This window comes from Lissotriton helveticus, chromosome 11 (assembly GCF_964261635.1).
Source record: "Lissotriton helveticus chromosome 11, aLisHel1.1, whole genome shotgun sequence".
Lineage (NCBI taxonomy): Eukaryota > Metazoa > Chordata > Amphibia > Caudata > Salamandridae > Lissotriton > Lissotriton helveticus.
In genome coordinates this window covers 644,828,212-644,854,247 of record NC_136072.1, presented here as the reverse complement: position 1 = coordinate 644,854,247, position 26,036 = coordinate 644,828,212, and the positions used below count along the sequence as shown (strand labels likewise).

The window sequence follows — 26,036 nt, the reverse complement described above, 5'->3', positions numbered from 1 at the left end:
TATGGAGATTGCTAATGAAATTCTGATGGTGCGACGAGTGGGGTGGGTTGGACCTTCAGTTAAGAATATTATGGGCGACTGCACAGTCGTGAATTTTAGGCACCCTACCTTGGTGAAATTTATTTTGAAAAGCAATATCAATCCTTTTAGCACCCCAACCGTCATAACCTGCCTACCACTTGGTTCCTTTTATAGACCACCTCAGAGAGCTTGCAACCCAGCTATTTTAACATATTCTACATATAATCGGTTCGCAGCTTTATCAGATTTAGAGAGACAGGATTGACTACCAAGTAAACTATTAAAAAGTATAGAACGGGCTCCGGCTGTACAATTGGGTAATCAGGTTTTGATTACACCCCAGATTACTGGTACTCCCCAAAAAGCTTCTCTGGTAGAATCAGCATCATCCTGCCCCGTTATTAGCGATCCTAGATTTTTAGAACACAATTTAAAAATACTTAGCTGGAATATTGCAGGCCTAAAATCTAAAGTAAACATTGTAGAGTGGACTGAATTGGTTTGTAATTATGACATTTTAATGTTTCAAGAAACATGGTGTACTAGTAGCTTGCTCCTTGAGGGATTTGTTTGCTATAATGATATTGTACCCAGCCCTGAAGTTGGCCGACCTAGCGGAGGATTATCAACATGGATAAGGATTACCGCAGACAGTAATATTAAACCTTTGGAGACAAATAATGGCAACTTTCAAGCCACAATCTATTCATCTGAGATTACATTATGTTTAATAAATTTTCATAATAATGATTTTAGGGAGAGGTGTGGCGCCGCGGCCAGGGCGACTGACGCTGGAATCTGGGGATCAGGGTTCGATCCCCGGATCCGGCGGCAGGTTAGCCCAGCACCATGCGACTCTGGGCAATAGCTTGCTTAATCTTCCCGACGGCCCCCAGCGCCTAGAGACCCTAACGGGTGATTGTGCGCTATACAAATGTGGATTATTATTATTATTATTACTTCACTGCCAAATAGAAACTTTATTGTTTCATTTGAATTTATTGATACTTTGGTAAATGAACATAGGTATGGCAAATTAGATGGAATCTGCCTGGGGGGTAATTTTAATGCACATTTGCATAACAGAATAGATAAACCGGTTGTTACATCAACTCGGGTAATTCCATGTAAAAGAGGGGAAGAATTGTATAACCATCTATCCACCCGGGAGTTAACTAACGTAATGGATAAAGTTGGTAGCAAGTCAGATAAAGGCCCACTGCCTACCTTCAGAGGACATGGTTGTTCATCTACCATTGATTATGTTTTTATATCTTCCTCCCTTGTGAATTACTTAGTTATGGCTGCGGTTTTGGTTTTGTGCACTAGCTATAGTGACCACAACCCAAGTCTGAAAGCTTTTAGATTTATTAATACATTTTTAAAACGGAAAGAAATAGGGGCAAAGAATCTGGTAGTATCAACCGATAAACTTAAAGTGATTTGGAAGGGCATAGATAACTAGGCCCTACTTGCACGCACAATAAAGTTCTATCCCCTATTTGTGGATATGTGCTTGTCTAGTGGATGCTCAGGTATAGAGATTATCCAGGCCTTTACTGGGTTATGTGCTGGTATTAAACACGATATTTCCAAACCGGTCACAAACCCGAGTAAGAACCCTAGATGGTATGATGGGACATGTTCCCGGGCAAACAGAGATCTCCGTGAAGCACTAGCTGGGGAGCCCAGGTATATGGCTCTGGTGAGAGCCAGGAGAGAGCGCTATAAGATAGCGATTAAACTGCGCACAGAGGAGATAGTGAAGGCATGGTGGGATTCTATGTCAGGAGCGGAGGCTTCTGATTAGGCTGACAACTTTCTCCTTTATTGTACTCCAGCAGCCATTAAAAGGTATCAACAATCTCAACAAAACTACATTTCCCATGAGCATCAGGAAAAATGGAAATAGAAAATGTCCCAGCAACTGTCCAATCCCGGACCAGGGCTCCTCATATCCTCCTCTGCTGGCGCTCTATCCTCCTCTTTCTTCGCTGCTCCAGCAGCATGCAGATGAGTGTTTTTTTCCTTGCTTATTTCTCTGATTGATTCTTTGACGATTTACTTTTGGTTTTCGCAGGGTCGCGCGAGTCTGCGCTGATGTGTTCTCCCTGAGGGGGTGGCGGCGGTGACTCTGTGTGTGAGCCGCGGGGGCGGTTTCCGCTCCTTTCGCGGCTGTTGTGACAGGCTCTGTGCGCGGGCGGCCTCCCGCCGCTAGGGGACCGCGCGTCCTTCGCTGCCGCTCTGAGGAGCTCAACCTCCCGTCGGGTGCGCGTCGTTGAGTTCCGCTTTGTACACACGTCGGGAAAGCGGCTCAACTGACGCGCACCGCAGGGGAAGATCTGTGTATTGTCTTTGTGTTCGGGGCAGCGCTAAGGCTTCATTGCGACTGACAGAGCCCCTGCCTGGAGCCTGAACACCCGCGAGGCGGGTAGGATATTTGGCGCGTTTTTGGGACCGGCCCAGGCAGGCTTCAGCCTAGTACCTCATAAGAGAGGTTGTTGGGTCCCTCTTTCATTATTACTGACCTCGCTAATGCGGGAAGAGATTTATACCTGCGGACACCGTCCTACCATACCCCCTGATACACCTTGCTATCTGCTGTGGCAGCGGCAGTATGGAATACGACGAATACTATGAGAAGGAGGAGCAGCAGGTCATGTACCTGCCGGTAGATGACCACTTCTGCTAAGTGATGGATTCCTCCATTTTGAAGGCCGTGACACGGGTCGTGGAACCCCTGGAAAAGAAGATAGATCAACTCCAGGCGCAATGCCAGCCTCTTGGGCAAGGGGCAGTCCCTGCGGGGCAAGCGAGCTCCATTTCCCCAGGCCAACCTTCGACGAGTGCCACTGACCCCAAGCGCAAACGCTCTGCGGACGCGGGGGTGGATCCAGATGCCTTCTCGCGCCTAAAAAAGGCGTTCTTGGACGCGAAGACTGCGGCGGCTCCCGCGGCCTCACGGGACATGCCATTGGGTGCTGCGGGAGATGGTCAAGACATTGCGACCATTGTTGACCCAGATGAGTCACCCCAAACCTCGGATGGGGATGGGGAGCCGGACCACTCGTGGCCTGCAGCTGATCCCGCCCAGGCGCCCAGTTCTGAACCTAACTCAGACATGCTCAACCCGGACGAACTCCTCTACCCTTGCTCATCGCACTGGGTTCCCGCCCCTAAGGTGGCGGCGTACATGGCGGCCAGGCTTCGCAAGCCGTTGGATCAGGAGGTGCGTAGCTGCCTTCGGGCAGAATGCCCGCGTCTGGACTTGGAGGGCAAGGTCGCGGTTACCCCAGAAATTGACCCCAAAATGTCTACCTTCCTCACAAAGTTTGTGAAGGACCCCAAGAAGGGTATAGACCGTTCTTGGAGGGCCTGCCAAGATAAGCTCTTGGACACGGCGGGGCCTTTGGTGAAAATCCTGGACATGGCCGAAGATGCCAAGGTCTCAGGGTCTCTGATCTCCCCGGAGATTCTTTCCGGCTGGGCACAACGAGCGATTATATTTCTAGGGAACGCGAATGTGGCTATTTCCACTGAACGGCGAAGATCTATTTTAATCAAGATAGACCCGAAGTTGGGAGAACTGGCCACCTCTGAGGCAGGCACGATGGCGGAAGGTAACCTCTTCGGTGACCCGTTTGTCCGGGAACTGGGTAAATTTGTCAATACCTTTAATTCCCTGGACAAGGCCCAGGCGTCCGTTAAGCGAATCTTCACACCCCGTGTTTTTTGGCGCAGCCAGTCGAGGAAGGGGCCGTTCGTCTGGCAGACGCTATAACAGAGGCTCCTTCAAGCAAGGCGATTCACACAGGGGGCAATATCAAGACCCTGAGAAGTTCGGAAACTTCTACCAAACCAGAGGTTATCCCCGCCGCCGCGGTGGAAGAGGAAGAGGAGACGGCGAATACAATAACCACAAAGGTGAGACTTCAGAATGTCATGGGCCTGAAAGTGGGGGGCAGACTTCAGTTTTTTCTTCAGGCATGGTCTTCGCTCACCTCCGACGCCTGGGTCTTACAGACCGTCGGAGGGTTTCAAATAGTGTTTTCGGGACTCCCCAGGCAGCCCGTTTGCCCCAGACCTATCAATTTCACGCCAGACCAATGCTCACTGATAGACAGAGAGGTCGTGGATCTACTACAGAAAGGTGCTATTGTGCGGGCAGAACTGCACCCGCGAGGTTTTCTCAGCAATCTGTTTCTCGTGGAAAAACAGGACGGGGGCTATCGCCCAGTGATAAATCTCAGGGAATTCAATGGCTGGCTTATAGACCGCCATTTCAAGATGGAGGGTATTCACCTCCTTCGGGATCTGCTTTTGGAGTGGGACTGGATGGTCAGGCTGGACCTGAAGGATGCCTACCTCACGATTCCCATCTTTGCTCGCCACAGGCGTTTTCTTCAGTTCAGGTGGGGTCCACAGGTGTACTAGTTTGCCTCCCTTCCTTTCGGACTGTCATCCGCTCCGTGGTGTTTTACCACGGTGCTGAAACCGGTGGTGGAGCGCTTGCGCACGGAGGGCATTTGTCTTATCATTTATCTGGACGACATGCTCCTCCTGCATCAATGTCCGCGAACTTTGCTGGTCCATCTTCAGAGGACGGTCGACCTTTTGGAATCCTTGGGCTTCATAATCAACCATGCAAAGTCGGACCTTCTCCCATCACGGAGAATGCAGTTTCTGGGTTTCATGATAGACTCAGCGGATGCCACCTTATCCCTGCCTTCTCGGAAGTTGTCCAAGATCAGGCACGAATTGAGACGGACCCTGGCACGCCCAACGATCCTGCTGCGGCACTTGGCCAGGGTGGTAGGTCTCCTGTCTTCTTCCATTCAGGCGATATTCCCGGAGCCCCTTCATTACCGGGCCCTTCAACGCCGCAAGGCTTTTCACCTCCGCAAAGGCCTTACCTATTCCCAGGTTGTTCCCCTCACGGAAGAGGCGAGAACAGAGATTCGATGGTGGATCGAGCATATGGACGCTTGGAACGGACGAGCGATCTTCAGCTCCAAGCCGGATTTGGTGATAGAATCCGACGCCAGCGGCCTGGGCTGGGGAGCACGTTGTGGCACCGTGTCTACCGGCGGAGTATGGTCGTCCGCAGAGAAGGACCTTCACATCAATTATCTGGAGTTGATGGCGGGTTCCTTTGCGGTGAGGTGTTGGACGAAGGACATGATTCAGTGCTGTGTCCTTCTAAAAATGGACAAAGTGGCGGCGGTGCGCTACATCAACCATCTTGGAGGCACCAGGTCCAGGTCCTTGTCCCACCTCGCCAGGACTCTATGGGAATACTGCCTGTCCAACTAAATATCCCTGTCGGCGGAGCACCTTCCCGGTTTAGCCAACCGGGTGGCGGACTGGTGGTCCCGTCACTGGAGGGACACCAGTCTATGGCAACTTCGCCCGACGTGTTCAGGGCGATTGCGGACAGATGGGGTCCGTTCTCAGTGGACCTTTTTGCCTCCAGGCTGGACGCTCAGCTGAGGCGCTACTTCAGTTGGCGTCCGGACCCAGAGGCGACGGCGGTGGATGCATTTCTACAAGACTGGAGCAGAGAGAGGGGCTATGCGTTTCCCCCCTTTGCGATGATCATGAGGGTGTCCACCCAGGTGAGGAGACAACGGGCGGATCTGGTGGTGGTCACCCCAAGCCTGGTTTCCAGTTCTGATGGAACTTTCCTGGGATTTTCCAATCCCTCTACCCCACGTTCCGGATCTCCTCAAGAATCCTCAAGGGGATCCTCACCAACTCCTATCCACGAGCCAACTACGTTTGATGGCCTGGAGGGTTACAGGCAACGGTGGAAGGTCCCGGGACTTTCGGAAGACGCTGCCACGCTGTTGGCCAAATCTTGGGCAGACAGTACCAACAAGAGGTACCGGTCAGCATGGTCTCGGTGGAGTGGTTGGTGTCTGCGACAGCAGATTGATCCAATGGGGGCAGACATTGTCCACGTCCTTAATTTCTTAGCCTCTCTGGCAAAGGAAGGTTTAGCATACAGGTCAATCAATACCTTTAGATCGACCATCTCGGCGGGCCACACCCCGCTGGATAACCACCCTATAGGGGAGCATCCTCTGGTCTGCAAACTGCTCCGGGGGATTCGGTTATCAGTTCCTCCGGAACCCCGTTATTCAGTTTTATGGGATGTAAATAAGGTTCTTAACTTGTTTCGGGAGTGGCTGTCCAATAAATATCTGGCGAGGAAACAGATCTCAGCGAAGTTGGCAATGTTACTCTGTCTGATATCGTGCCGCAGAGTCTCAGATGTGAGAGCCCTGGATCTTACAGGTCGTGTCTTGATTCCAGATGGGGTTACATTCCATATTTCTAGACGAACCAAAGGGGACTCCCGGTCTATCTCGTATCCTGCTTTCCCGGATGTCCCAAAATTATGTGTGGTTAGGGCACTGAAGGCCTATGAAGTGGCGACGATTGATATACGCCCACAGAGTCTCAAACAGCTGTTTATTGCTCTTACTAAACCACACGGGGCGGTTTCATCCCCTACTATTGCGCGATGGGTGCGATGGGTTATGCAGGAAGCTGGCATAGATATTTCCCAGTTTGGAGCCCATTCTGTGAGAGGAGCAATGGCGTCCAAGGCTTTTTCCCTGGGGGCTCGTCTGGAAGACATTCTGAAAGCCGCAGACTGGTCTTCAGACTCCACCTTCAAGAGATTACACTTTAAGCCAGTTGTCTCTCTGGCTTCACTGGTGGTGAACAAGCTTTGAACTAGCCTAATCAGAAGCCTCTGCTCCAGACATAGAATGAAAAATTTCCTAGCTAACGTACAGGAAAGTTTCAATTCTATTAAGGAGGCGGAGGCAAGGATTAGCCCACCCTGTCTTCATTCGAACCCTCCCAGAATTGCCACGTTGGGACGGTAAGTAAAATCTTTATGATGCAGTTTTTCTACTGAGCTGTTGTGGGCCATGACGTTATAATGTCGACTGTCTTGCTCAATGATGATGCTATGTTCCTAAATTGATTACTTTGCATAGTGATACCGGCTAATGTGATCAGACGCTCTTTTCCTGATGCCTTACCTAGTCTGCTTGTACCGTAGGTTCTGAGACGGGCAAACAGGACTAACGGACGAAGATCTGTGGCAGTGTCGCAGGAAGAAAGAGGAGGATAGAGCGCCAGCAGAGGAGGATATGAGGAGCCCTGGTCCGGGATTGGACAGTTGCTGGGACATTTTCTATTTCCATTTTCCCTGATGCTCATGGGAAATGTAGTTTTGTTAAGATTGTCGATACCTTTTAATGGCTGCTGGAGTACAATAAAGGAGACAGTTGTCAGCCTAATCCTCGCCTACGCCTCCTTAATAGGAGCCAGGATGCCCGTAGGGTTACAGCGCGCTTTAGAAATGATATAAATAAATAAATAAAATAGAATTGAAACTTTCCAGTACGTTAGCTAGGAAATTTTTCATTCTCTTGCACAAGCCGCTGCACTTAAAGATGTAACTGGGTTTAGGGGTGAGGTAAAAGCAATAAGGTCCATGGGAATAAACATCACATCAATAAATTGTAATATAGCCAGCAAGTCTTGGGAGGAGCACTTTTCAAGAATATATACAGCCCCCAGTAAGATTGTTAATAGCTATTGCCCAGTTAATAAGGCTGTTATATCCATAACCGAAGTTGAAGATGCTTTACATCAAAGTGCAGGGAATAAAGCGCCGGGTTCAGATGGTCTATCTATTGATCTTATTAAATCTGAACCAGACTTCTGGTTCCCTTTATTATGCAATGTTTTTAATAATCTGTACAATTGTACAATCCCTAATACCTGGTCAACTAGTATTATTGTGCCCATTTTTAAGAAGGGCGACAGATTCGACCCTAGCTGTTATCGCCCCATATCTTTGATAGATAATACTGTGAAGATTTTGGGCAGGGTTGTTTTTAATAAGATCAGAGACTGGGCAGAAGATTACCACATTTTAAATTGTTGTCAGCTGGGTTTTAGGAGTAATGTGGGAACGATAGAACAGCGTTTGAACCTAAGCCTAACATTGGGGAAATACACAATTGCTAAAAAAGTCACATTATATTTAGGTTTTATGGACTTAACCTCAGCCTACGATTTTGTCAATCGATCAAGACTATGGGAAACTCTTGTAAATTATGGGCTGGATGAAGCACTTGTTCACTTTTTCGCTCATTTGCACAGAGACCTAATGCCACGGGTAAGGATAAATAATGAAGGAGAGGTCTCCAGGGATATTTTTATTGGTAGGGGGGTAAGACAAGGTTGCGTCTTAGCCCCCCTACTTTTTATTCTTTACATAAATGAATTAAATTATTCCCTGTCTAAATTGACACCCGATGTACCAAAAATTAATGATAAACTGCTTCCCGTACTTCTATATGCGGATGACGCGGTCCTGATGGGTCGCACACCTAAAGCACTTTGCACTTTAATTACGGGTTTTGTATCTTTTATGGCTGACCTGGACCTGTGTACTAATTTTAAAAAATCATACAATAGTGCATTAATCATATAGTGTCAGGAAATGATTTGCTTAAAAGCACCAGCACTTTTCCATACTTGGGCCTAGTATTTTCAGAATCTGGTTCATGGCAAGTCCATGTGGCCCATGGTAAAAATAAACTTGGTAAGGCGGTAAACTCTATTATCAGCCTACAACAGCCTAAGCAGGCAGAGGTGGTGACACCATTACTACGGATGTATAAAGCCCAATGTGTTCCAACAGCGACTTATGGTGCTGAAGTGTGGGGGTACACAAATTCTAGCGGAATTCAGATTTAGGAAAATAGATGTTGTAGAAAGATATTAGGAGCACAAATCACATCACCAAATTACATATGCCATTAAGAATTAAATCTACATTACGTGGAGGATTTTATTAAATCTCGGCCAGCATTATTTTGGCTAAAAATATGGCGAAATCCGGCTGCAATTTTAACACAGGAGATAATTAAAGATTGCCTTAAATGTGACAGGGGCGGCTACATACCTTGGCTTGGAGCAGTGAAAAATAGCCTTGCCAGTGTGAAGCTGGAGCATACCTTCCTCCATCCCCTAGTTACAGACCGTATAAATCTAAAAACTGTAAGAGGGGCATTGAATGATTTATACCGTAAGGAAAGAGGACATATCGAATTTTGTAAAAAATCAATTATTAGATATATCCCCATTTTAGTGTCGTCAGATAACAAATACAACATGCCACATGAATACCTCAGGAAAAACATTGGGAGACGGAATAGGAGTCTGCTCTTTCGTCTCCGGGATGGTAGCATAAAATATTCACTTTGTTTTCCGGTTGGTTTTAACAAAAATTTAGAAAATCTGAGCTGTCCGTGTGGCATTGGTTGTAATCAGACACTGTTACATTTTGTATTCTTCTGTAAATTCTATACCAGATAAACTAAACAGTATCTAATTCCTTATTTTAAGGCGCATGCTATTATTGATTTTTATCTGGCATTTCATGAAATCCTGCAGCTAGGAAGTGATGATGTGATTTCTCGAGTAAGCCTATTTTTGCAATCTGCGGTACGCTTGCAATCCTCTATGAATACACTGTAGAAATATGCGAATTCTCTGTAAATAGCCTCTTTGTACATGCATTAACTGTCTAAAGTGGAAATAGCAGATTTTTAAATTGCCTTTTTTGCACTGAGTCTAAAGTTTACATACATGCGAATTTGCACAATGCTATTGTCTGTCTTGTTGTACAATGTTAAAGTGGATTAACAGATTCATAAGTTGCCTTTTTACACTGATCCTTAAGTTTACATACATGCGAATGTGCACAATGTTATTGTCTGTTTTGTTGTACAATGCACTTATAGCACCTTTTGCACCTTATCGCTATTTTTGCACATCGGATTTTAATTAATGATGTTTGAACCGCCAAATCCAACCCTATTCTTCTATTTTAATGTTATAATGTTGATTGTATATTTACGTCCTATTGGTGGTGATGATTTGTACTTTTATGGATATTTTTATCCGAATAAAGACCATTTGACTTGACTTGCTTCTGCAACCAGCTCACAACTCTACTGTGTTGCATCTGAATCTGAAACTAGCTCACGTGCAGTTTAGAAGAATTCTGAAGGCCAATGACGGAATCCTTCTACTTTTTTTTCCCTTTGCTTCCTCTATTACTTCACATTCTTTCTTTAAGCCCTATTGTTCATTAACACCCTTCCTTGATCCGGACTTCTCTGGGGTCTTGAAGCAGATATTTGGTGGGAGAATTTCTAAATAAATAAATGGGATTTAGGTGTCAGGCCGAGGTACTTGGGAGGTGAAGGGCCATGCAAAATAGCTGGGCTGTCTTGCATCACCCTTGTTTAAGAACCATTTAAGTGGTGAGTTTAACAGCCAGCTAACTATCTCCATATACATAGTACAAACCTTTTCCATGTGAATTGCACAGCCCAGAATCATACATAGTTACTCACTGAGCACAGAGGGTCAGAGTGTGTTCAATCTGTTATATTCACATAAAGGATTTATTTGGTAATACAAGGAGCAACATTTTATTTTGTATTCCAAGAGAAAGAAAGGAAAACTGATAATAGTCTATGTTGATATGTAGTACTTTGTCCTCGGGAACACACAGATTGTTAACCTCAAACGTTTTATGGTAAATGTCTGAGAAATACTCCAGTTAGTGTACTCTAATAGACACTTCTCCTTCTTGGGCGTGAAACAGAAAGGCTTTGACCGATGGACAGGCAAAAATATGGCTTGACAAACCTAAAAGGAGAGAGTGACAGTCAAAGTCTCTGGGTTCTACAACTGATCCCCCTGGTAGAGTTGACACCAGAGAACCAACTACAGATTATGAGCCATTCGGGCCACTGGAGCAATCAAGCTTGATAAAGGTCAACAACAGAAAAGGACACATTGTTCTGTTAGCAAGAGAAAAACATTGTCCTTAACTGTACCTGGCAGTGTATCAATCAATTCTCAGCAGGTGCTTTGTAATGTTTTGCTTGATTCATTGATAGACCGAGATTGTAAAGGAAGGCTCTTTCATTAATCAAGTAATGATAGGGAGATTCATGTGGAGCGGAAACCAGAATCAAGCAGATGTTATAAGAATCGATGTAGGTCATTTTCCAACTCAATAGTGTCAACTATTATAGTTATGTCATTGGTACCATTGCTCTGAGCCGGACCCAAATCAAACGGGAGAGCCTAGTTATCCCTCGCAATGCACACTAAAAGATGTAAACTGAAATATTCGAGATCCATGGTACAAAGGCGACCTTCCACTGATCGAAAGGACATAATGTATGTCAATATAAACATAGTTACATTCTATACTGGAGAAAAGTGATTGAACATCTGCAAGACCAATCAAACAATTACATAGATAATTTATGATTTTTGTACTACAAAGAAAACTATAGTTCAACCCAGATCCCGATAAGGCCCCTGCTCTATGGAGTCGATCTACAAACGAAAGGCCACCTTGGCCAAGGGATTGTGTGAGGCCGTGTGAGTGCAACAGTGAGCAGGAAGATGTTGGAGATAAGGAAGAGTGTCACATGGATAAACTGTGATCTCCCACTAGTTGCTAAGAAAGGGAGATAGTCTGCCTCCCAGATATCATATCCACATCCACCTGAGAAAGTAGAAACAAAAGCTGTAAAAAAAATGTGTACACTGAAATATAGGTTCAGAAACCGGGAAATCTGAGTTATATTCCAGTTAGCCTTCTGACCTGGAAACTGATCCACCTCCTATATTTAATGTAAGAAATCTGGGGGTTCTACTTCATGCAGAACTCACCAATTTCATAGATTTCAATTGATGCAAAGAACATTTTATTCAATTTACACTGTGGCGCCACATTCTTTGACCTTTTCTCATATGGTACATGGGAGTTAATAATCCCTCAATTAGAGTATTTTAGCAGCATACACTTGATTCTGTGCCAGTAGTTGATGCACTATCTCAAACATTTCAAAAATGTGATGGCATGCTACACTGCCCATTCATATTCATTAATGAATACCACGTGACATTTTTTATCGATTATAGGTGTGAGAACCACATGACAAGCCTCTCTCCACCAAAGCGTTACTTCACAATCGCTATTGTCCTATGCAAGGTGATGCGAAGGTATACAGATGCAGATGGTTTCCTTCATAGCAGCACTGCCGGCTCCTTCATTGGTCTTCTGCCTTCTCAGATACAACTGCCAGAAAGCACGTTTATGTCAAATCCTAGAAAATGCACCCTCAAACTGTTTAACCAGCATGATCTCTCACACTCACACACACACACACATTTTAAAATCCAATGAGAAAGTTATTCAAATTATTGTAAACAAAAGTTAAAACAAGCATTAATAAGCAAAACCTACCCGTTCTTTATCCACAACCAAAAATAGCTCAACGTATCGAGTTTGTGGAAGGATGGCCCGTTTTTTCTGCAAGCGTAAGAAAATGAAAAAAGTCAAGCCAATCCCAAATAATTAACAGCCAATAATGAAAAAGAACATTACTTTGCCTATGCATTACACTACATATTTGGCACTATTTTTTTTTTAAAAAAATACTGTTATTTAAAGAATTTCTATTAATAGTTGATAAATAATGGAAACTAAATATATTAAATGCATTATTTCATTACATACATTTTTTCAAAGATCCTACATAATGCACACATGCATACATTACTTAAAAATTACAAAAGTGTAATGTGGGATAATGGTATGACATGCATGTGTAAGGTTCATAAGTTTCACGTATATGCTCAGATAAACTTGGTGAAAACAACAAAAACTTCTATCCAAACGTTGAGAAAAGTTCACCCTCTTCTACGTCCAACTATCTTAAGAAACTAACAAGTCCTCTCAATACTAGATTATTGCAATACCATCTATGGAGCTCTTCTAGTCACGCATTATCATCCCACAAGGAGTTCTACTAATGCATCAGGCCTCCGTCCAAGCAAGCCATTTCAATTACAACATGGAGCTAGATCCAGTGCAGACTTGGAATTTAACGTGAGCCATCTTAAGAGAAACACAGCTATCCTCAATCTAGGAAAGACCTTCAAACCTGTTTTGAATCGCTCTCCTGGGCTCAACACTAATCCAGTTGCTTTAGCAATTAATTAAAAAAAGCGAGTTTTGCGCACATTTAGGGCTATAATAATAAGAATGAGGAACATAATCAGTCATTACGTATGTATTATAATATTAAAGATATTATATAATTCATTTGTTTCTATTTCCCAGTGCATTCTGACCGCAGAAAATACAGGATCTCTGCATGTACAATAAATACAAAGCATCATACAAATACATAAAATGTAAGTAAAAACATGTATTCTAAGAGCACATTGGCTGCCTAGAAAAGAACAAGTTACCTACCTTTGGTAACACTCTTTCTGGGAGATTCTCCATCTTACCACATATTCCTCACCTTTAGAATATCCCAAAGTGCCAAAACACAGCAGTGCTCTCACAAGTCAGTAGGAGCTGCCGCGTTGTCTTCGTTCTGTCCTGAAGAGACAGATGCATATAAGTGCATCCTAAGAGCTGACATCAGCTTATTTCTTGACTCTTTCTGTATCCTCGGAGGCAGAGCCATAAAGCGCATCAAAGTACCAGTGTGCAGATCTCTAACTTGGGACATTTTTAGATGGTAAATTGAGACCATACCACAGAAGGGGAAAGTGGAAGGAAAGATCATGACCGAAGGTAAGTAACTTGTCCTTTCGGTGATTACTTCTAACTGCTGATTTCTCACCTTTAGAATAGATACCAAAGCAGTACCTCTCAAAGAAAAGTATCTGTGCAATGGGGCTCAGACCAAAAAGTCCTGCAGGGCTAAACTGGCAAAAAGTTGTTCCCATCATACCTGGTTGTCAAAGTAATAGGACTTTGTGAATTGTATATGGACACCCATGGTATGGCCTGACAAATGTCAAGAACATGCCAACACGTGGTAGCGGACTTGGCCCTTGTGGAATGAGACTTTAGATCCAGAGAACCCCACAAAAAGCTGATTGTCCAAATGGTCTTCGGTGTGATCAAAGTAAAAAACTGAAAGCTCTTTTGGAGTCCAAATGATGTAGTGACTCATTTTCATTTGAGGGATGAGGCAGGACAAAAAACGTTGGAAGGTTGATAGTTTGCCCAATGTGAAAAGTCGCCACGACTTTTGGTAAAAAGTCTGTCTTGGTCTTCAACACCGGATTGTCTGGGAAAACGGTGGTGCTGCTGCACCAAGAAAGCCTCAAGCTCACTTATGCAAGAGTTGAAATAAGCAAAACAAGTAAAAAAATGTCTTCAGACTCAGAAGACATAATCAGCATCTGTACATTGCTTCAAAGGTAGCACACATGAGGAAAGTAAGAAACAAATAAATTGAGATGCCACTGTGGCGTCACAAATGGTTCAAAGTGAAACAAGTGTTAAACCTTTTGAGGATCATCATCATAATAAGTGATTTTAACAAGGCTGGCTGGGCCAACAAACGCAAAAATGCTGAAAGCGCCGGCAAATAAAATTTAATGGTGGCAACTGAAAGTCCTTCCTGGGACAAAGACAAAAGAAACAATAGGGCTTCATATACTTTGTTTTGTAATGGGTCTGTGTCGTGAACACCACCACACCGGGCCACACATTTTTCCCAGCACCCAGAGTAAATGGACTTTGAAGAGGGAAGTCCGGCATCAAGGATAACATCCTCAACCCCAGTAGGAAGATCAAACACAGTCAACTGCAGCCGTTTAAACTCCACGCATGGAGGTGTAGAGTATACAGGCTCAGTGCAGAACCCTGTTCTGCTGCTGTGACAAAAGATCCTCTCATAAGTGTAAGACTGATTGGGCAACAAACACTCATTCCCAGAAGTTCTGGGACCACAATAACCTGACCCAATCCGCAGCCATTAAAATGTCTTCGGCACGGTCGATCCTGAGCTTCAGAACTCACGGTAGGAGAGGTAGGGATAGAAATGTGTATAGAAGTCTCATGCTCTGCTCCAGCTGATATAGGTTTCCCAGAAGGGGCCTCCTTGGGAATTCCAGCATACAAAACCAAAAAGATCCACCCAGGGTTCTCCCCATTGCTGGTAGATGCCCTGTGCCACGTTGGGTGCAAACTTCCATTTTTGATTTGCCTGGAACCGTCATGCAAGTCGTGTCTAGCATGTTGATCAAAGATCCATCCAGGTTGTTCACAACCAGTGAAATGCCCTGACGTCCTAGTCCCTCCAGTGCTGAAGAGCCTCTTGGAAAAGAACATGGGACCCACGCTGCCCTGCTTACTCAGTACCACATGATAGTGGTGTTGACTGTGAGGACCTGTAGTTGCCTTCCTTTGATGGGGGCTAGGAAGGCTTTCAGCACTAGGCGAATGGCTCGCAGATCCAACAGACGGACGTGGAGTCTGATTTCTGCATACACCAGAGTCCTCTGATCTGCATATCTCCCAGATGACCCAGCAGCAACGCATATATCGCAATATATCACAACCAGCAGTTCTTGGTGGGGAAGTAAGAGGAGTCTGCCACTGATCCAATGGCAGTCAAGCAGCTACCAATGTAGATCTTTTGCAGTCTGTTTCAAAAGGTGGATGGAATCCAACATGTTCCCTTGGAGATGGGCCGACTGAGACACAGGCTAAACTACAGGGCCCGCATATGCCACCTGACATAGCTGATGAGCAGGATGGAGGAAGCCAAAAGACCAAGAAGCCTCAGAGCAACTTTCACTGGGTCCTTGAGCAAGGCTGAAACATTGGGATCACAGCCTGAATATTTTGGACTCGTTGAGAAAACGAGGGATAGCCTTGACGTCCACAATATCCAAGATGGTGATGACGAGTGCCTGGATCGAGCCCCGGAAAGGGCCCGGGACCTTCCTCACGACCCAGACCTGGAACATAGTGGAGGAGACTGGCATTGGGCTAACAAGAGCTTTATGGAGTGTTTCCCTCAGCACCTTGGGGGTCATGGCACGGCAGTCCTCAGAAGTCTAGGAGCTTTGGTCAGGCTCCCAGCACCAAAGACAATCTAGGTTAGGAGGGGAGGCGGCTGTAACAGGAGCCTTCGGTGTGAAACACACCGTTTTTTTGGCAAAAATCCCTACACACACTGTGAGGCAAAGTCTTGGAAACAGCTTGACAAGATGTAAAAAAAAAAAAAAAAAGGTTGTCCAAAAAGTGGACAAAGGTAGCGCCTCCTGGACCTGCGCTGACTGGCTCAGAAAGAAAAAACTGATGTCAATGTGCCAGGATGGCGCCTATTTAGGCACCACCCACTTCACTTTCAGTGCAGACAACGCCAATGTGGAGTCGATCAATCCACCTACCGACACTTTTATAGATCCAGTCCAACGCCTGGTGAATATTCTACAGAAAGGATTCTGCGGCTAGAAATCTCTGTCAGATTTTGGCATCAGAATAGAAGTTAGCTCCAAAGCTGGTGCAGTGACCCGACTTGAGTGCCATGTGGATCATTGGGTCACAAAGGCACGACAGAAGAAATTGGAAGAGTCCCAAAGATTTGCTACATGAACACTAGAAAGGCCTCAATTTGTTGCAATGTCGCTGATGACCTGAGGAATTCAGATACAGTAGCACCAAATGTGGAATCAGCTCCTCTGTGAATCAGCAGCGAGACCAAGTGGTACGCTGATGCCCTCACAACTTCTATGGAGATATAAAGTAGCGGGATGGTACAAACTCCACCTGGCTTTCATGTGTTTCTGCCTCAACTTTGATTTGGACGTATCCAAAGACTTCAACTGCGATGAGGACCTGTTGCAGGAACGGGCCCGCACTTTCTATTTTGCATCAGGACTTGGCAGTTTCTTCTGGTGTTCTGCAATGTACAACTCTGCTTCACATCCCTGGATCGCCTTCAAATTTATGAGGGCGTTGTGTCCAGGGCCCAAACACCAAAGCCATATGTTCCATTCTGATGTTATGTTAGGTTTACTGTTAGGTTTGCTGCTTAGCAACCTCGAGCCTCTACTCCTGGAATCCGGTGTGTGGAGTCCAGTAGAAGACAGCTGAGGTGGCGAGTGGAAGCTGATGGGGGTTGTTCCTATCAACTTAATAAACATCTCTTAATCTTCAAAGAAGGTCTCGTCTTTACAAAAGTGACGACGAGGATGGGACACGTTTTTGAATAAGAGACCTATAAGAAGAGATCAGGATTTTTTTTCTCCGTTGATGTTTGGGAACATAAAAAAAAAAAAAAACAAAGCCCCCTTTCAGACGACATTAAGACCTTGCTGTAGACCTATGAGGAGATATCACAGCGACAGCGATTGTAAGTTGTTACTTACAATTTCTTACCTTCCAGGCTGTTTTGGAGTTTGCCGAATTCCACGAGAGTTGTTAATTTTGGGAGCCTGCCGGAGAGCTTGAGTTGAGTTGTGCGGACACCGGCGAGCTTTGAAGTGAGCTGCATCGTGGTCTTTTGGGAGTGTCAACGGAGGCATATTCGGGAAATCGTAATTTGGGAGCGAAGAGACTTGAGAACTCGGAGCGCAAGACTCAGAATTCCTCCGTGTTAGGCTGAAGTTGTTACGTGACGTTGCGTGAGGTCACGATTGCTTGCCGGCACGTAAGTTCACGCTAAGGTCACGCAGCGTGCCGCCATCTTTGCAAGTAAGAACGGTGCAATTTTGCCAACCACGTCCTCTGGTTATTTTGTTCAATTGCCAACCACGAGATTTTAAACTGTCGGATTTTAAGCATTTGGCTCACAAATTAGTTGATTTGTCAATAACTGCGTAATATTTAGGCATTTTTTTTCAGATTATATATTTAGCACTTTAAATTTTAATAAATTTTTTCAAAACAAGCTTCTGATACATGATGACTTCTCAAGTCATTGCGCCACCTCCCACCTTCCTGTAAGATCCAGGCACACCCCCAATGAACTGGGAGGACTGGAAGGAGTCTTTTATTACTTACTTGGAAGCTATAGGTGGCGATGACTACGTTTCAAACACCATTTAGGAGTGGAAGGAAGGAATGTATTAAAAGCGCTACCTAAACCTGCTTCAAGTTTAAGGTTTGATAACAGTGAATCTACAGAAGAAGGATCTGGTAATGGGTCTGATAGTGTACAAGAAGATTCTTATGAGATAGCTTTGACTATGCTGGAAGAGAATTATGGCAAAAAGTTAAGCATTGTTGTTGAAAGACACAAATTCTTCTCTCGTAAACAGATGCATGGAGAAAAAATAGAGCAATATGTGGCTTCGTTAAGAAAACTGGCTATTACTTGCAGGTTTAAGGACCTGAGAGATGAAATTATAAGAGATCAGATGATTAATGCCACGAACAACAAGAAGATTCAAGAAAAGTTGTTAGATTTAGGTGACCCTACATTAGAGAAAGCTATTAGCATAGCACAGCGCATAGAAAATACTACATTATACGTAAGGGAACTATCTTTGTCCGAACCTAAGGTTGACAATAAACCTACCAGTGTTTGTAAAATTGTGGACAAACAAAAAAAAGGTCACATTAATGAGGAAGTCAAACCTATTGCAAAACAGAAAAACATTTCATCCTCTTTTAATAGTCTTTGTTATAGGTGTGGAAGCAACAGACACAATTCTGATGCCGTACATTGTCTTGCATCCAAGAGTAGATGTTATAAATGTAAAAGAATAGGACATTATTCCAGGATGTGTAGAGCTTCCAGTAACTTTGAGCCCAAATCAGTTGTTAATGTTATTGAAGACAATGTGGATGAAATTGCAGTTGAAAGTGACGTAGAAGTATATTTGATTGAGGAGATTGATGATATTGCGAATAATTCTGAAGAGTATAATCCTCCCAAATGTGAAATATCTGTCAATGGCAAAAATTTGGTAGTGTGGGCTGATTCCTGTTCTCTTATCACTATAGTTGACAGACAACTATGGAAGGATTTGGGATCCAAAACACTGTGTAGTTCTGATGTCAATCCAGTAGGTTACTGTGGTAAAAAACTACCTGTTATAGGTTACTTTAAATCTAGCATAACGTTTTCGGATAAAGAAGCTGAAACAAAGGTATATGTGGTAGAAAAGGGAAAATCTTTGTTGGGGTGGAAGGATCAGAGAGCTTTAGACATTATACTGAATCCCAACCATCCGATGCAAGTACTCGCAAATTCCAATAATTCCATGCAAGTACTGCTGACCGAAGGGGATAACAGTGAGGAATGGGTATCAAAATTTCCTAGTTTATTTAAGGAAAAATTGGGATGTTTGAGGAAGTTTAGACATCGAATTATATTGAAAGAGAATGCCCTACCTAAAGTACACAAAGTTCGAAATGTACCTCTAGCCTTGAGAAATCCGTTAAAACTGGAATTAGATAGATTGTGTGCTGAAGGTATAGTAGAGCCAATTGAAGCTTCGGAATGGCTCAGTCCGATCGTTATCGCACACAAACCTAATGGCAGCATTCGCATGTGTGTTGATTTAAGGCATCTTAATGAGAATATTTGGGTAGACCGTCATCCTCTTCCACACATAAATGAAATGTTGGCCACTGTAGATAATGCGAAATGTTTTTCTACCCTAGATTTATCGAGTGCGTACCACCAGGTATTATTACAACCAGAATCAAAGCACTTAACATCGTTCATTACGCCTGAAGGGGCATTTCAATTCATTCGTATGCCGTTTGGGTTGGCATCTGCTTCGGCATTTTTTCAGCACATCATGCAGGGTATTCTTAAAGATATGACCAATATATTGGTGTTCCAAGACGACATTTTGGTTTGGGGTAAGGACAGGGAAGAACACGATCAGGTGTTAGAGATTGCTTTAAGTAAGTTGGAACAGGCGGGTTTGACTATTAGTCTTAAAAAATGCAAATTGGCCCAACATGAAGTAGATTATCTCGGTCACACTTTGTGTAAGGAAGGCATCAAGCCCAAGTTTAAGTTAGTGGAAGACTTAGCGAGAGCGCCCATCCCTCAAAATAAAGATCAGTTAAGGTCATTTCTAGGTTTAGCTGAATATTATTCGAGGTTTATTCAAATTTTTTTTAATTGTGTCTCTCCTTTACGAGAATTGATGAAGAAAAAAGTAAATGTTATATGGTCGAATCAATGTCAAAGTGCATTTGAACAAATTAAAGAAGCTGTGGTCAACCCAGCTGCCTTAAAACCTTTTAACATCAATGACAAATGCATTATTGTGACTGATGCCAGTAGTTATGGGTTGGGAGCAGTATTAATGCAAATTCATGAGGGCAAGGAAAGAGGGATCGCATTTGCGTCCAGAACTTTGAAGGGTGCGGAGAGCACTTATTCAACCATCGAAAAAGAGGCTTTAGCGTGTTGGTGGGGCGTGCAGCATTTCTGGAATTTTGTTTGGGGAATTTGTTTTGATCTTCAAACAGATCACAAACCTCTGGTTGATGTTTTCTCCATATCGAGGGCAGCAAAGGCCACGCCACGCATAGCAAAGTGGATTTATCGATTACAGGAATATAACTTTTGTATTAAATATGTACAGGGCATTAGGAATGTGAATGCGGATTGTTTGTCGCGTCTTCCTGTGGATAAAAATGAGGAAGAGAACAATGATGTAGATGAAGAAGAATGGGTTGTAGCCAAATTAGAGGATGTTTGCCAAGCCATAGAGGAGTCCGATTGGAAATTAGCTATTTATGACGATGTAGTTATTAAAAGAGTTATTGAGTGTCTTCCGTTCAAAGAAGGTTGGAAATCACATGCAGATTTAATTACATACAAGGAAGTCTGGAATGAGTTATCGTTGGTGAAGGGTAAGAAGAAGTGACAAATTGATGGTGTCTTTTTCTATGAGGTCCAGATTATTGAATCTCTTACATGAAGGTCTCGGGGGAATGTCTGCTATGAAAAGGAAGGCCAGGGAGGATTTTTGGTGGCCAGGAATGGATAGAAGGTTTGTAAGAGATTGTGTTGAGTGTTCTCGGAGTGATAAGACTCACATGGTAAAGCAAACTACCATACAACATATGGATTGGCCGAAACTTCCTTGGGAAAGATTAGCTATAGATATTTGTGGTCCATTTAACATTCTGGGAGTTGGCAGTAGATTTGCTGTTGTGTTGATGGATTACTTTTCCAAATGGCCGGAAGTCACTTTTGTTAGAGAAGTCAAAACGGAGAATGTAATTGACTTTTGTGAGGAGATTTTCAGGAGGGAAGGTTGTCCTGCAGAAATGTTATCGGACAATGGTCCGCAATTTATTTCCGATGAATTCAGTTGTTTCCTTAAGACATGGGGAATTAAACATTTGAGAACCCCGGTTTACCATCCATGGGGAAACGGTCTTATTGAACGCTTCTACTGCGTTTTAGGGGAATGCATTCAAATGGCTATTTACAACAATAGGGATTGGAAGTGTTTGATAAAAAAATTTGGGGGGAATTACAGGACTACGCCACACTCTGTAACAGGGAAAGACCTTTTTGTTTACTGAAGGGTAGGATTCCATGTTCTATTACGGTTCCAGCTTGGATGGGTAGGTGTGGGAGAAAATGTGTTGATGATAAAGTTATACGAGCTAAAGTAGAGTCGTATCAGAATTCTTATGTGGATAGACATAATTCAAATTTACATAAAGACTCTGAAATTTGAAGTTGATGAGTATGTTAGAGTACAGTTGGGAGTGCTTCAGCACAAGGGGTGTTCAAAATTATCTGATCCTAAGAAGATCATAATGGTTAAAGGTAATCTGTTGGAATTATCAGATGGTAAGTTGTGGAATGCCAATCGTGTAACTAAGTGCAATGACCCTGAAGTAGGTGAATGGTTGTCAAAAGATGTTGGTAATGTTTCTGGAAATGATGTATCAACAACCAGGTCTTTTTCTGTTACAGGATCTACTGTTAGTTTACCTAATTCTTGTACTAAGATGGTTCCACAAAGATTACTTAGTTCACGAGCCAAGTTTGTTCCACAAAAGTTTCAGGATTATGTTTGTGGATAATTTTCCTTATGGATATTATTTTTTATTTGTTTTATTTAAAGAAGGAAGATATGTTCCATTCTGATGTTATGTTAGGTTTGCTGTTAGGTTTGCTGCTTAGCAACCTCGAGCTTCTACTCCTGGATTCCGGTGTGTGGAGTCCAGTAGAAGACAGCTGAGGTGGCGAGTGGAAGCTGTTGGGGGTTGTTCCTATCAACTTAATAAACATCTCTTAATCTTCAAAGAAGGTCTTGTCTTTACAAAACCATACTTTGTGCAGAACTGTCATGGACTGGACCTTTGCTTGCAATAATCTCAACTTGGTTTAAGTCCTGTAGTTTTTAGCAAGGACATAGTTCCCTTGCACATTGATTGAACATTTTTGAAGAAATAAATTACATGAACTGACAAGGTAAAAGGGGAGAGTAGCTCTGTATCCACATCAAGAGGCATGGAAATAAAGGAACTGACGTCAGTGTGCAAAAGTGGTGCTTATATGTGGGTCGCTCATCACTTTCAGACAGAACAAAGTCAACGCAGGGCAGGCTGCTGACACCAACTGGCAAGTGGAATCACTGCTGTGCAAAACATTCCAGATCCGTTCTAGCACCTAGGGCTATTCTAAAGGTGAGGAATATGTGATTAGAAGTATCCATTAGAAGCAGTGTTTAAATACACTATGCAATTGAAACTGATTGTCCTGTTCAACAACCAAACCACACCCATAATCCCCTCAGAATCCGTACACAATACAGGGCCTATCCACAGCTTAATTTCATTAAATGTTCTCCTGTGTGACAGTCAAACTCTTTGCTTCCCAAATTCCATGTACACCCAAGTTCAGTCACCGTGTACTGATTTGCCATATTCTCTTAGCACCCAGTGATAAATAAACTTCTTCTACTTTCCTTCCTGATAGGAAGAACAAACTACCTCTTTCTGAGACTTCTACAACACTGGCAAAATACGAAGAAAGACACTACAGTTTCTTTAGTAAAACCATCATAACACCACTGTGCTATTAGCTGGATCGGGTTGTGAGTGAGGACTGGATATCCTCTCGATGTCAGCTGAAGAACACCCGAGCTAAGTGGTGGTAAAAGGGCCTCACCATGAAAGGAAACCTCATCCAGACAGCTATCCGTCAACCGTAATTTCCTCTCCGCAACACACATCTGTTGGCCGTTAGTATGCCTCACAGCTCGGTTCCAGGTAATGCTTCTACTGTTGCCTTTGTATAGCATGATTTCAAAGGTGCAGATATCAACTGATCACTTAACATCTGTGAGTTTCTTATGATCTCCAACAAACTTGTACTCTCACTCACCTTTCCCAGCAGACTTGTAATTTTGGAAGGATGATACGCCTACAGTAGACATGTAGATACCCAAGAGAATCCTCTTAACCGCAAGGTTATAGAGATATTCAAGACCTATATAAAAGAGTATGGTCTTCTAGGGATGAATCAAATTATTATATTTATATAAGAGCTCTTGCCTTAATGTCGACTTCATGACCATCAGTGATTACATTATTTTCTTCTTTCAGTCAGTATTGCTTGCCCTTTTATTGCCTTTCAGAAAAATACCCCATGCAGTATATATCAGATCTCCATCTTCTTTATTTCTGCATTTTATCATAAAACTGAACGTAATTATCATTCAATAAAACAAGTCTGCTTACATATTTGGAGTTGCTGAACACTTCTAAAGTTCCACCTTCTGTGCGGTTTCTTGTATGCAGTTTAAATTATACAGGTACATAAATTGCTTCAGTTGCTAAAATGTTGTTTCCTCTCATTATTAAAATGTCATGGGGTCCACTTCTAGTACAGGGATATTTGATTGATTCATATGCTTTTTACAAGCACTCCACTCTTGGTTCTGGTTTCACCAGAGTTGCACAGTTAGGAAACAGGTATGTGAATGATTTCTGTTTAAAGCATGGCTTGCACTGCCATCTTTTCCACGTATCTTTATCTGGGGGTTCTCTAAGCAAAACTGGGAATTGCAGGGAACTTGAGTATGAAAATGTAAGTTTAAGTATTAATGTCTCTCCTAGTGTTTCACTGTATCATTGCTATTGCCAATACCCACCTTGGCGTGGCTCTATGTCACTGTACTCACTTGTGGCTATATTATCACACCCCTAGGAAGGGATGCAAAAGAAGTGCTAGAGAAATACAGAGTTTAACCATGGGATGAATTTCCAGGCACAGTTTCTTGGATGCCCAATTAATTTTTTTATCTATACTATACAACTGTTATGTTATGTTATTGTATGTTTTGTATAGCGCTCAGCTACTCCGAGGAGTGTCCCGGCGCTACAAACCCGATGAGGAGCAGGGCAGGTAGAGGATGGCCGGTTCTATTGAACGAAAAGCCAGGACTTCAGGTCTTTCCTAAAACCTAGCAGGGTGACAGTCTTTCTCAGAGTGACCGGCAAGGAATTCCACAATTGAGGCGCTAGGCGTCTAAAAGAACGGCCTCCGATACGGACTCGCCGAATACCAGGAACGGCTGCCAAGGACAGCGAAGCTGACCGAAGTGATCTAGATGGCTGGTAGAAGACCAGCGCTTACTGATATACTTCGCGCCAGTTCCGTGGAGAGCTTTAAAGGCCAGCGTGAGCGTCTTGAAAACGATAGGTTTCCGAATAGGAAGCCAGTGGAGAGTTTTCAGAAAATCTTTAGTACTGGCTCTCCGGTGAAAGCCAAAAATGGCGCGCGCGGACGAATTTTGGACTATTTAAAGACGTGATAGGAGATACTCTGGAAGTCCGAGATATAACGCGTTCGCATAGTCCTGGCGAGAACCTATGAGTGCCTGCACAGTTATTTTTCTATGGCCAGGGGAGAGCAACGGAAGAAATTTCCTGAGCATCTTAAGAATGCCAAAACATTTACCAACTAGGCCAAGAATCTGGGGCTTCAAAGTGAGGCAGTTGTCAATCATTACTCCTAGATTTTTGGCTGTGGCAGAAGCGGCAGAGGGAGGAGACATAGCGGAAGGCCACCAAGCCTTCCACCTAGGGTCCGAAAGGCAGCCAAAAAAGAGCACCTCTGATTTGTCCGAGTTGCACTTGATGCTGTTTAGCTGGAACCATTTGAACACGGCCTCAAGGCAACCTTTAATACTCTCTCCATCAAAATCAGCGCCCTTCATGCAAGAGAAGAGGAGCTGGGTGTCATCCACATATGAAACGATCTGGGCACCGTATGACTCCGCCAGTGTCGCCAAGGGGGCCATAAAGATGTTAAAGAGAGTAGGGCTCAAAATTGAGCCCTGAGGAACTCCTACCTCCAATGGCGGCACTACGGCAGAGTACGGAGGGGCCCAGACTGTTTGACGGCGGTCCGCTAGAAAGGACTCGAACCAGCTGAACACCGTCCCCCGCAGACCAATCTCACTGAGTCTTGAAAGGAGATCGCAGTGGGGGACGGCGTCGAAGGCCACCGAGAGATCCAGCATTACCAGCATTGCCTTTCCCCCCGAATCCAGAACCTCCTTGATTGCCTCCGTAACTTCTAATAGAGCAGTCTCCGTGCTCATGTTAGTGCGGAAGCCGGACTGGGTGTTATGCAGGATGTTGTTGGTCTCAAGGAAGTTGGAGAGGGAGCAGTGGACATGCTTCTCCACGACCTTGGCAAATGCTGGAAGGAGCGAGATGGGCCTATAATTGGCATGTACCAACGGATCCAGATTAGGATTTTTGAGAAGCGGCAAAATAAGAGCCTGCTTCCAAGCCAAAGGGACCACTCCCGTGCTGAGTGAAAGGTTAAGCACAGGATTAATTAGTGCGTTAATAGCTTGTGCTGATTTTGCGAGAAATTTGGCTGGACAAGGGTCCAGAGGGGAACCTGATTTTAATTTAGTCAGAAGATCCAATGATGCTGACAGAGGGAGAGAGGGGAAGTTAAAGAGGGTAGGGCCGTCGGTAGCAAGGGGCGAAGAGGGGAGAACCGTAGTACCGGGAGCTACCGCTGCATCAGAAATGGACTTGATATTCACAAAGAAATCAGCTAGTTGGGTGACCCAGACTTCGGAAAAAGAGTAAGCAGGCGTGCGCGTAGTGGGGG

The 26,036-nt window shown here is 44.0% G+C and overlaps 1 protein-coding gene across 1 annotated transcript in view; it reads right to left on the bottom strand.

Moving 5' to 3' along the window:
* ADAM9 (ADAM metallopeptidase domain 9) overlaps positions 1 to 26,036 on the bottom strand; it is a 491,300-nt gene that overhangs the window by 229,441 nt on the left and 235,823 nt on the right. The window contains exon 7 of the mRNA XM_078666483.1: positions 12,392 to 12,457. Within this exon, the coding sequence (XP_078522609.1) occupies positions 12,392 to 12,457 (66 nt within the window). The remainder of the gene's footprint in view (positions 1 to 12,391; positions 12,458 to 26,036) is intronic.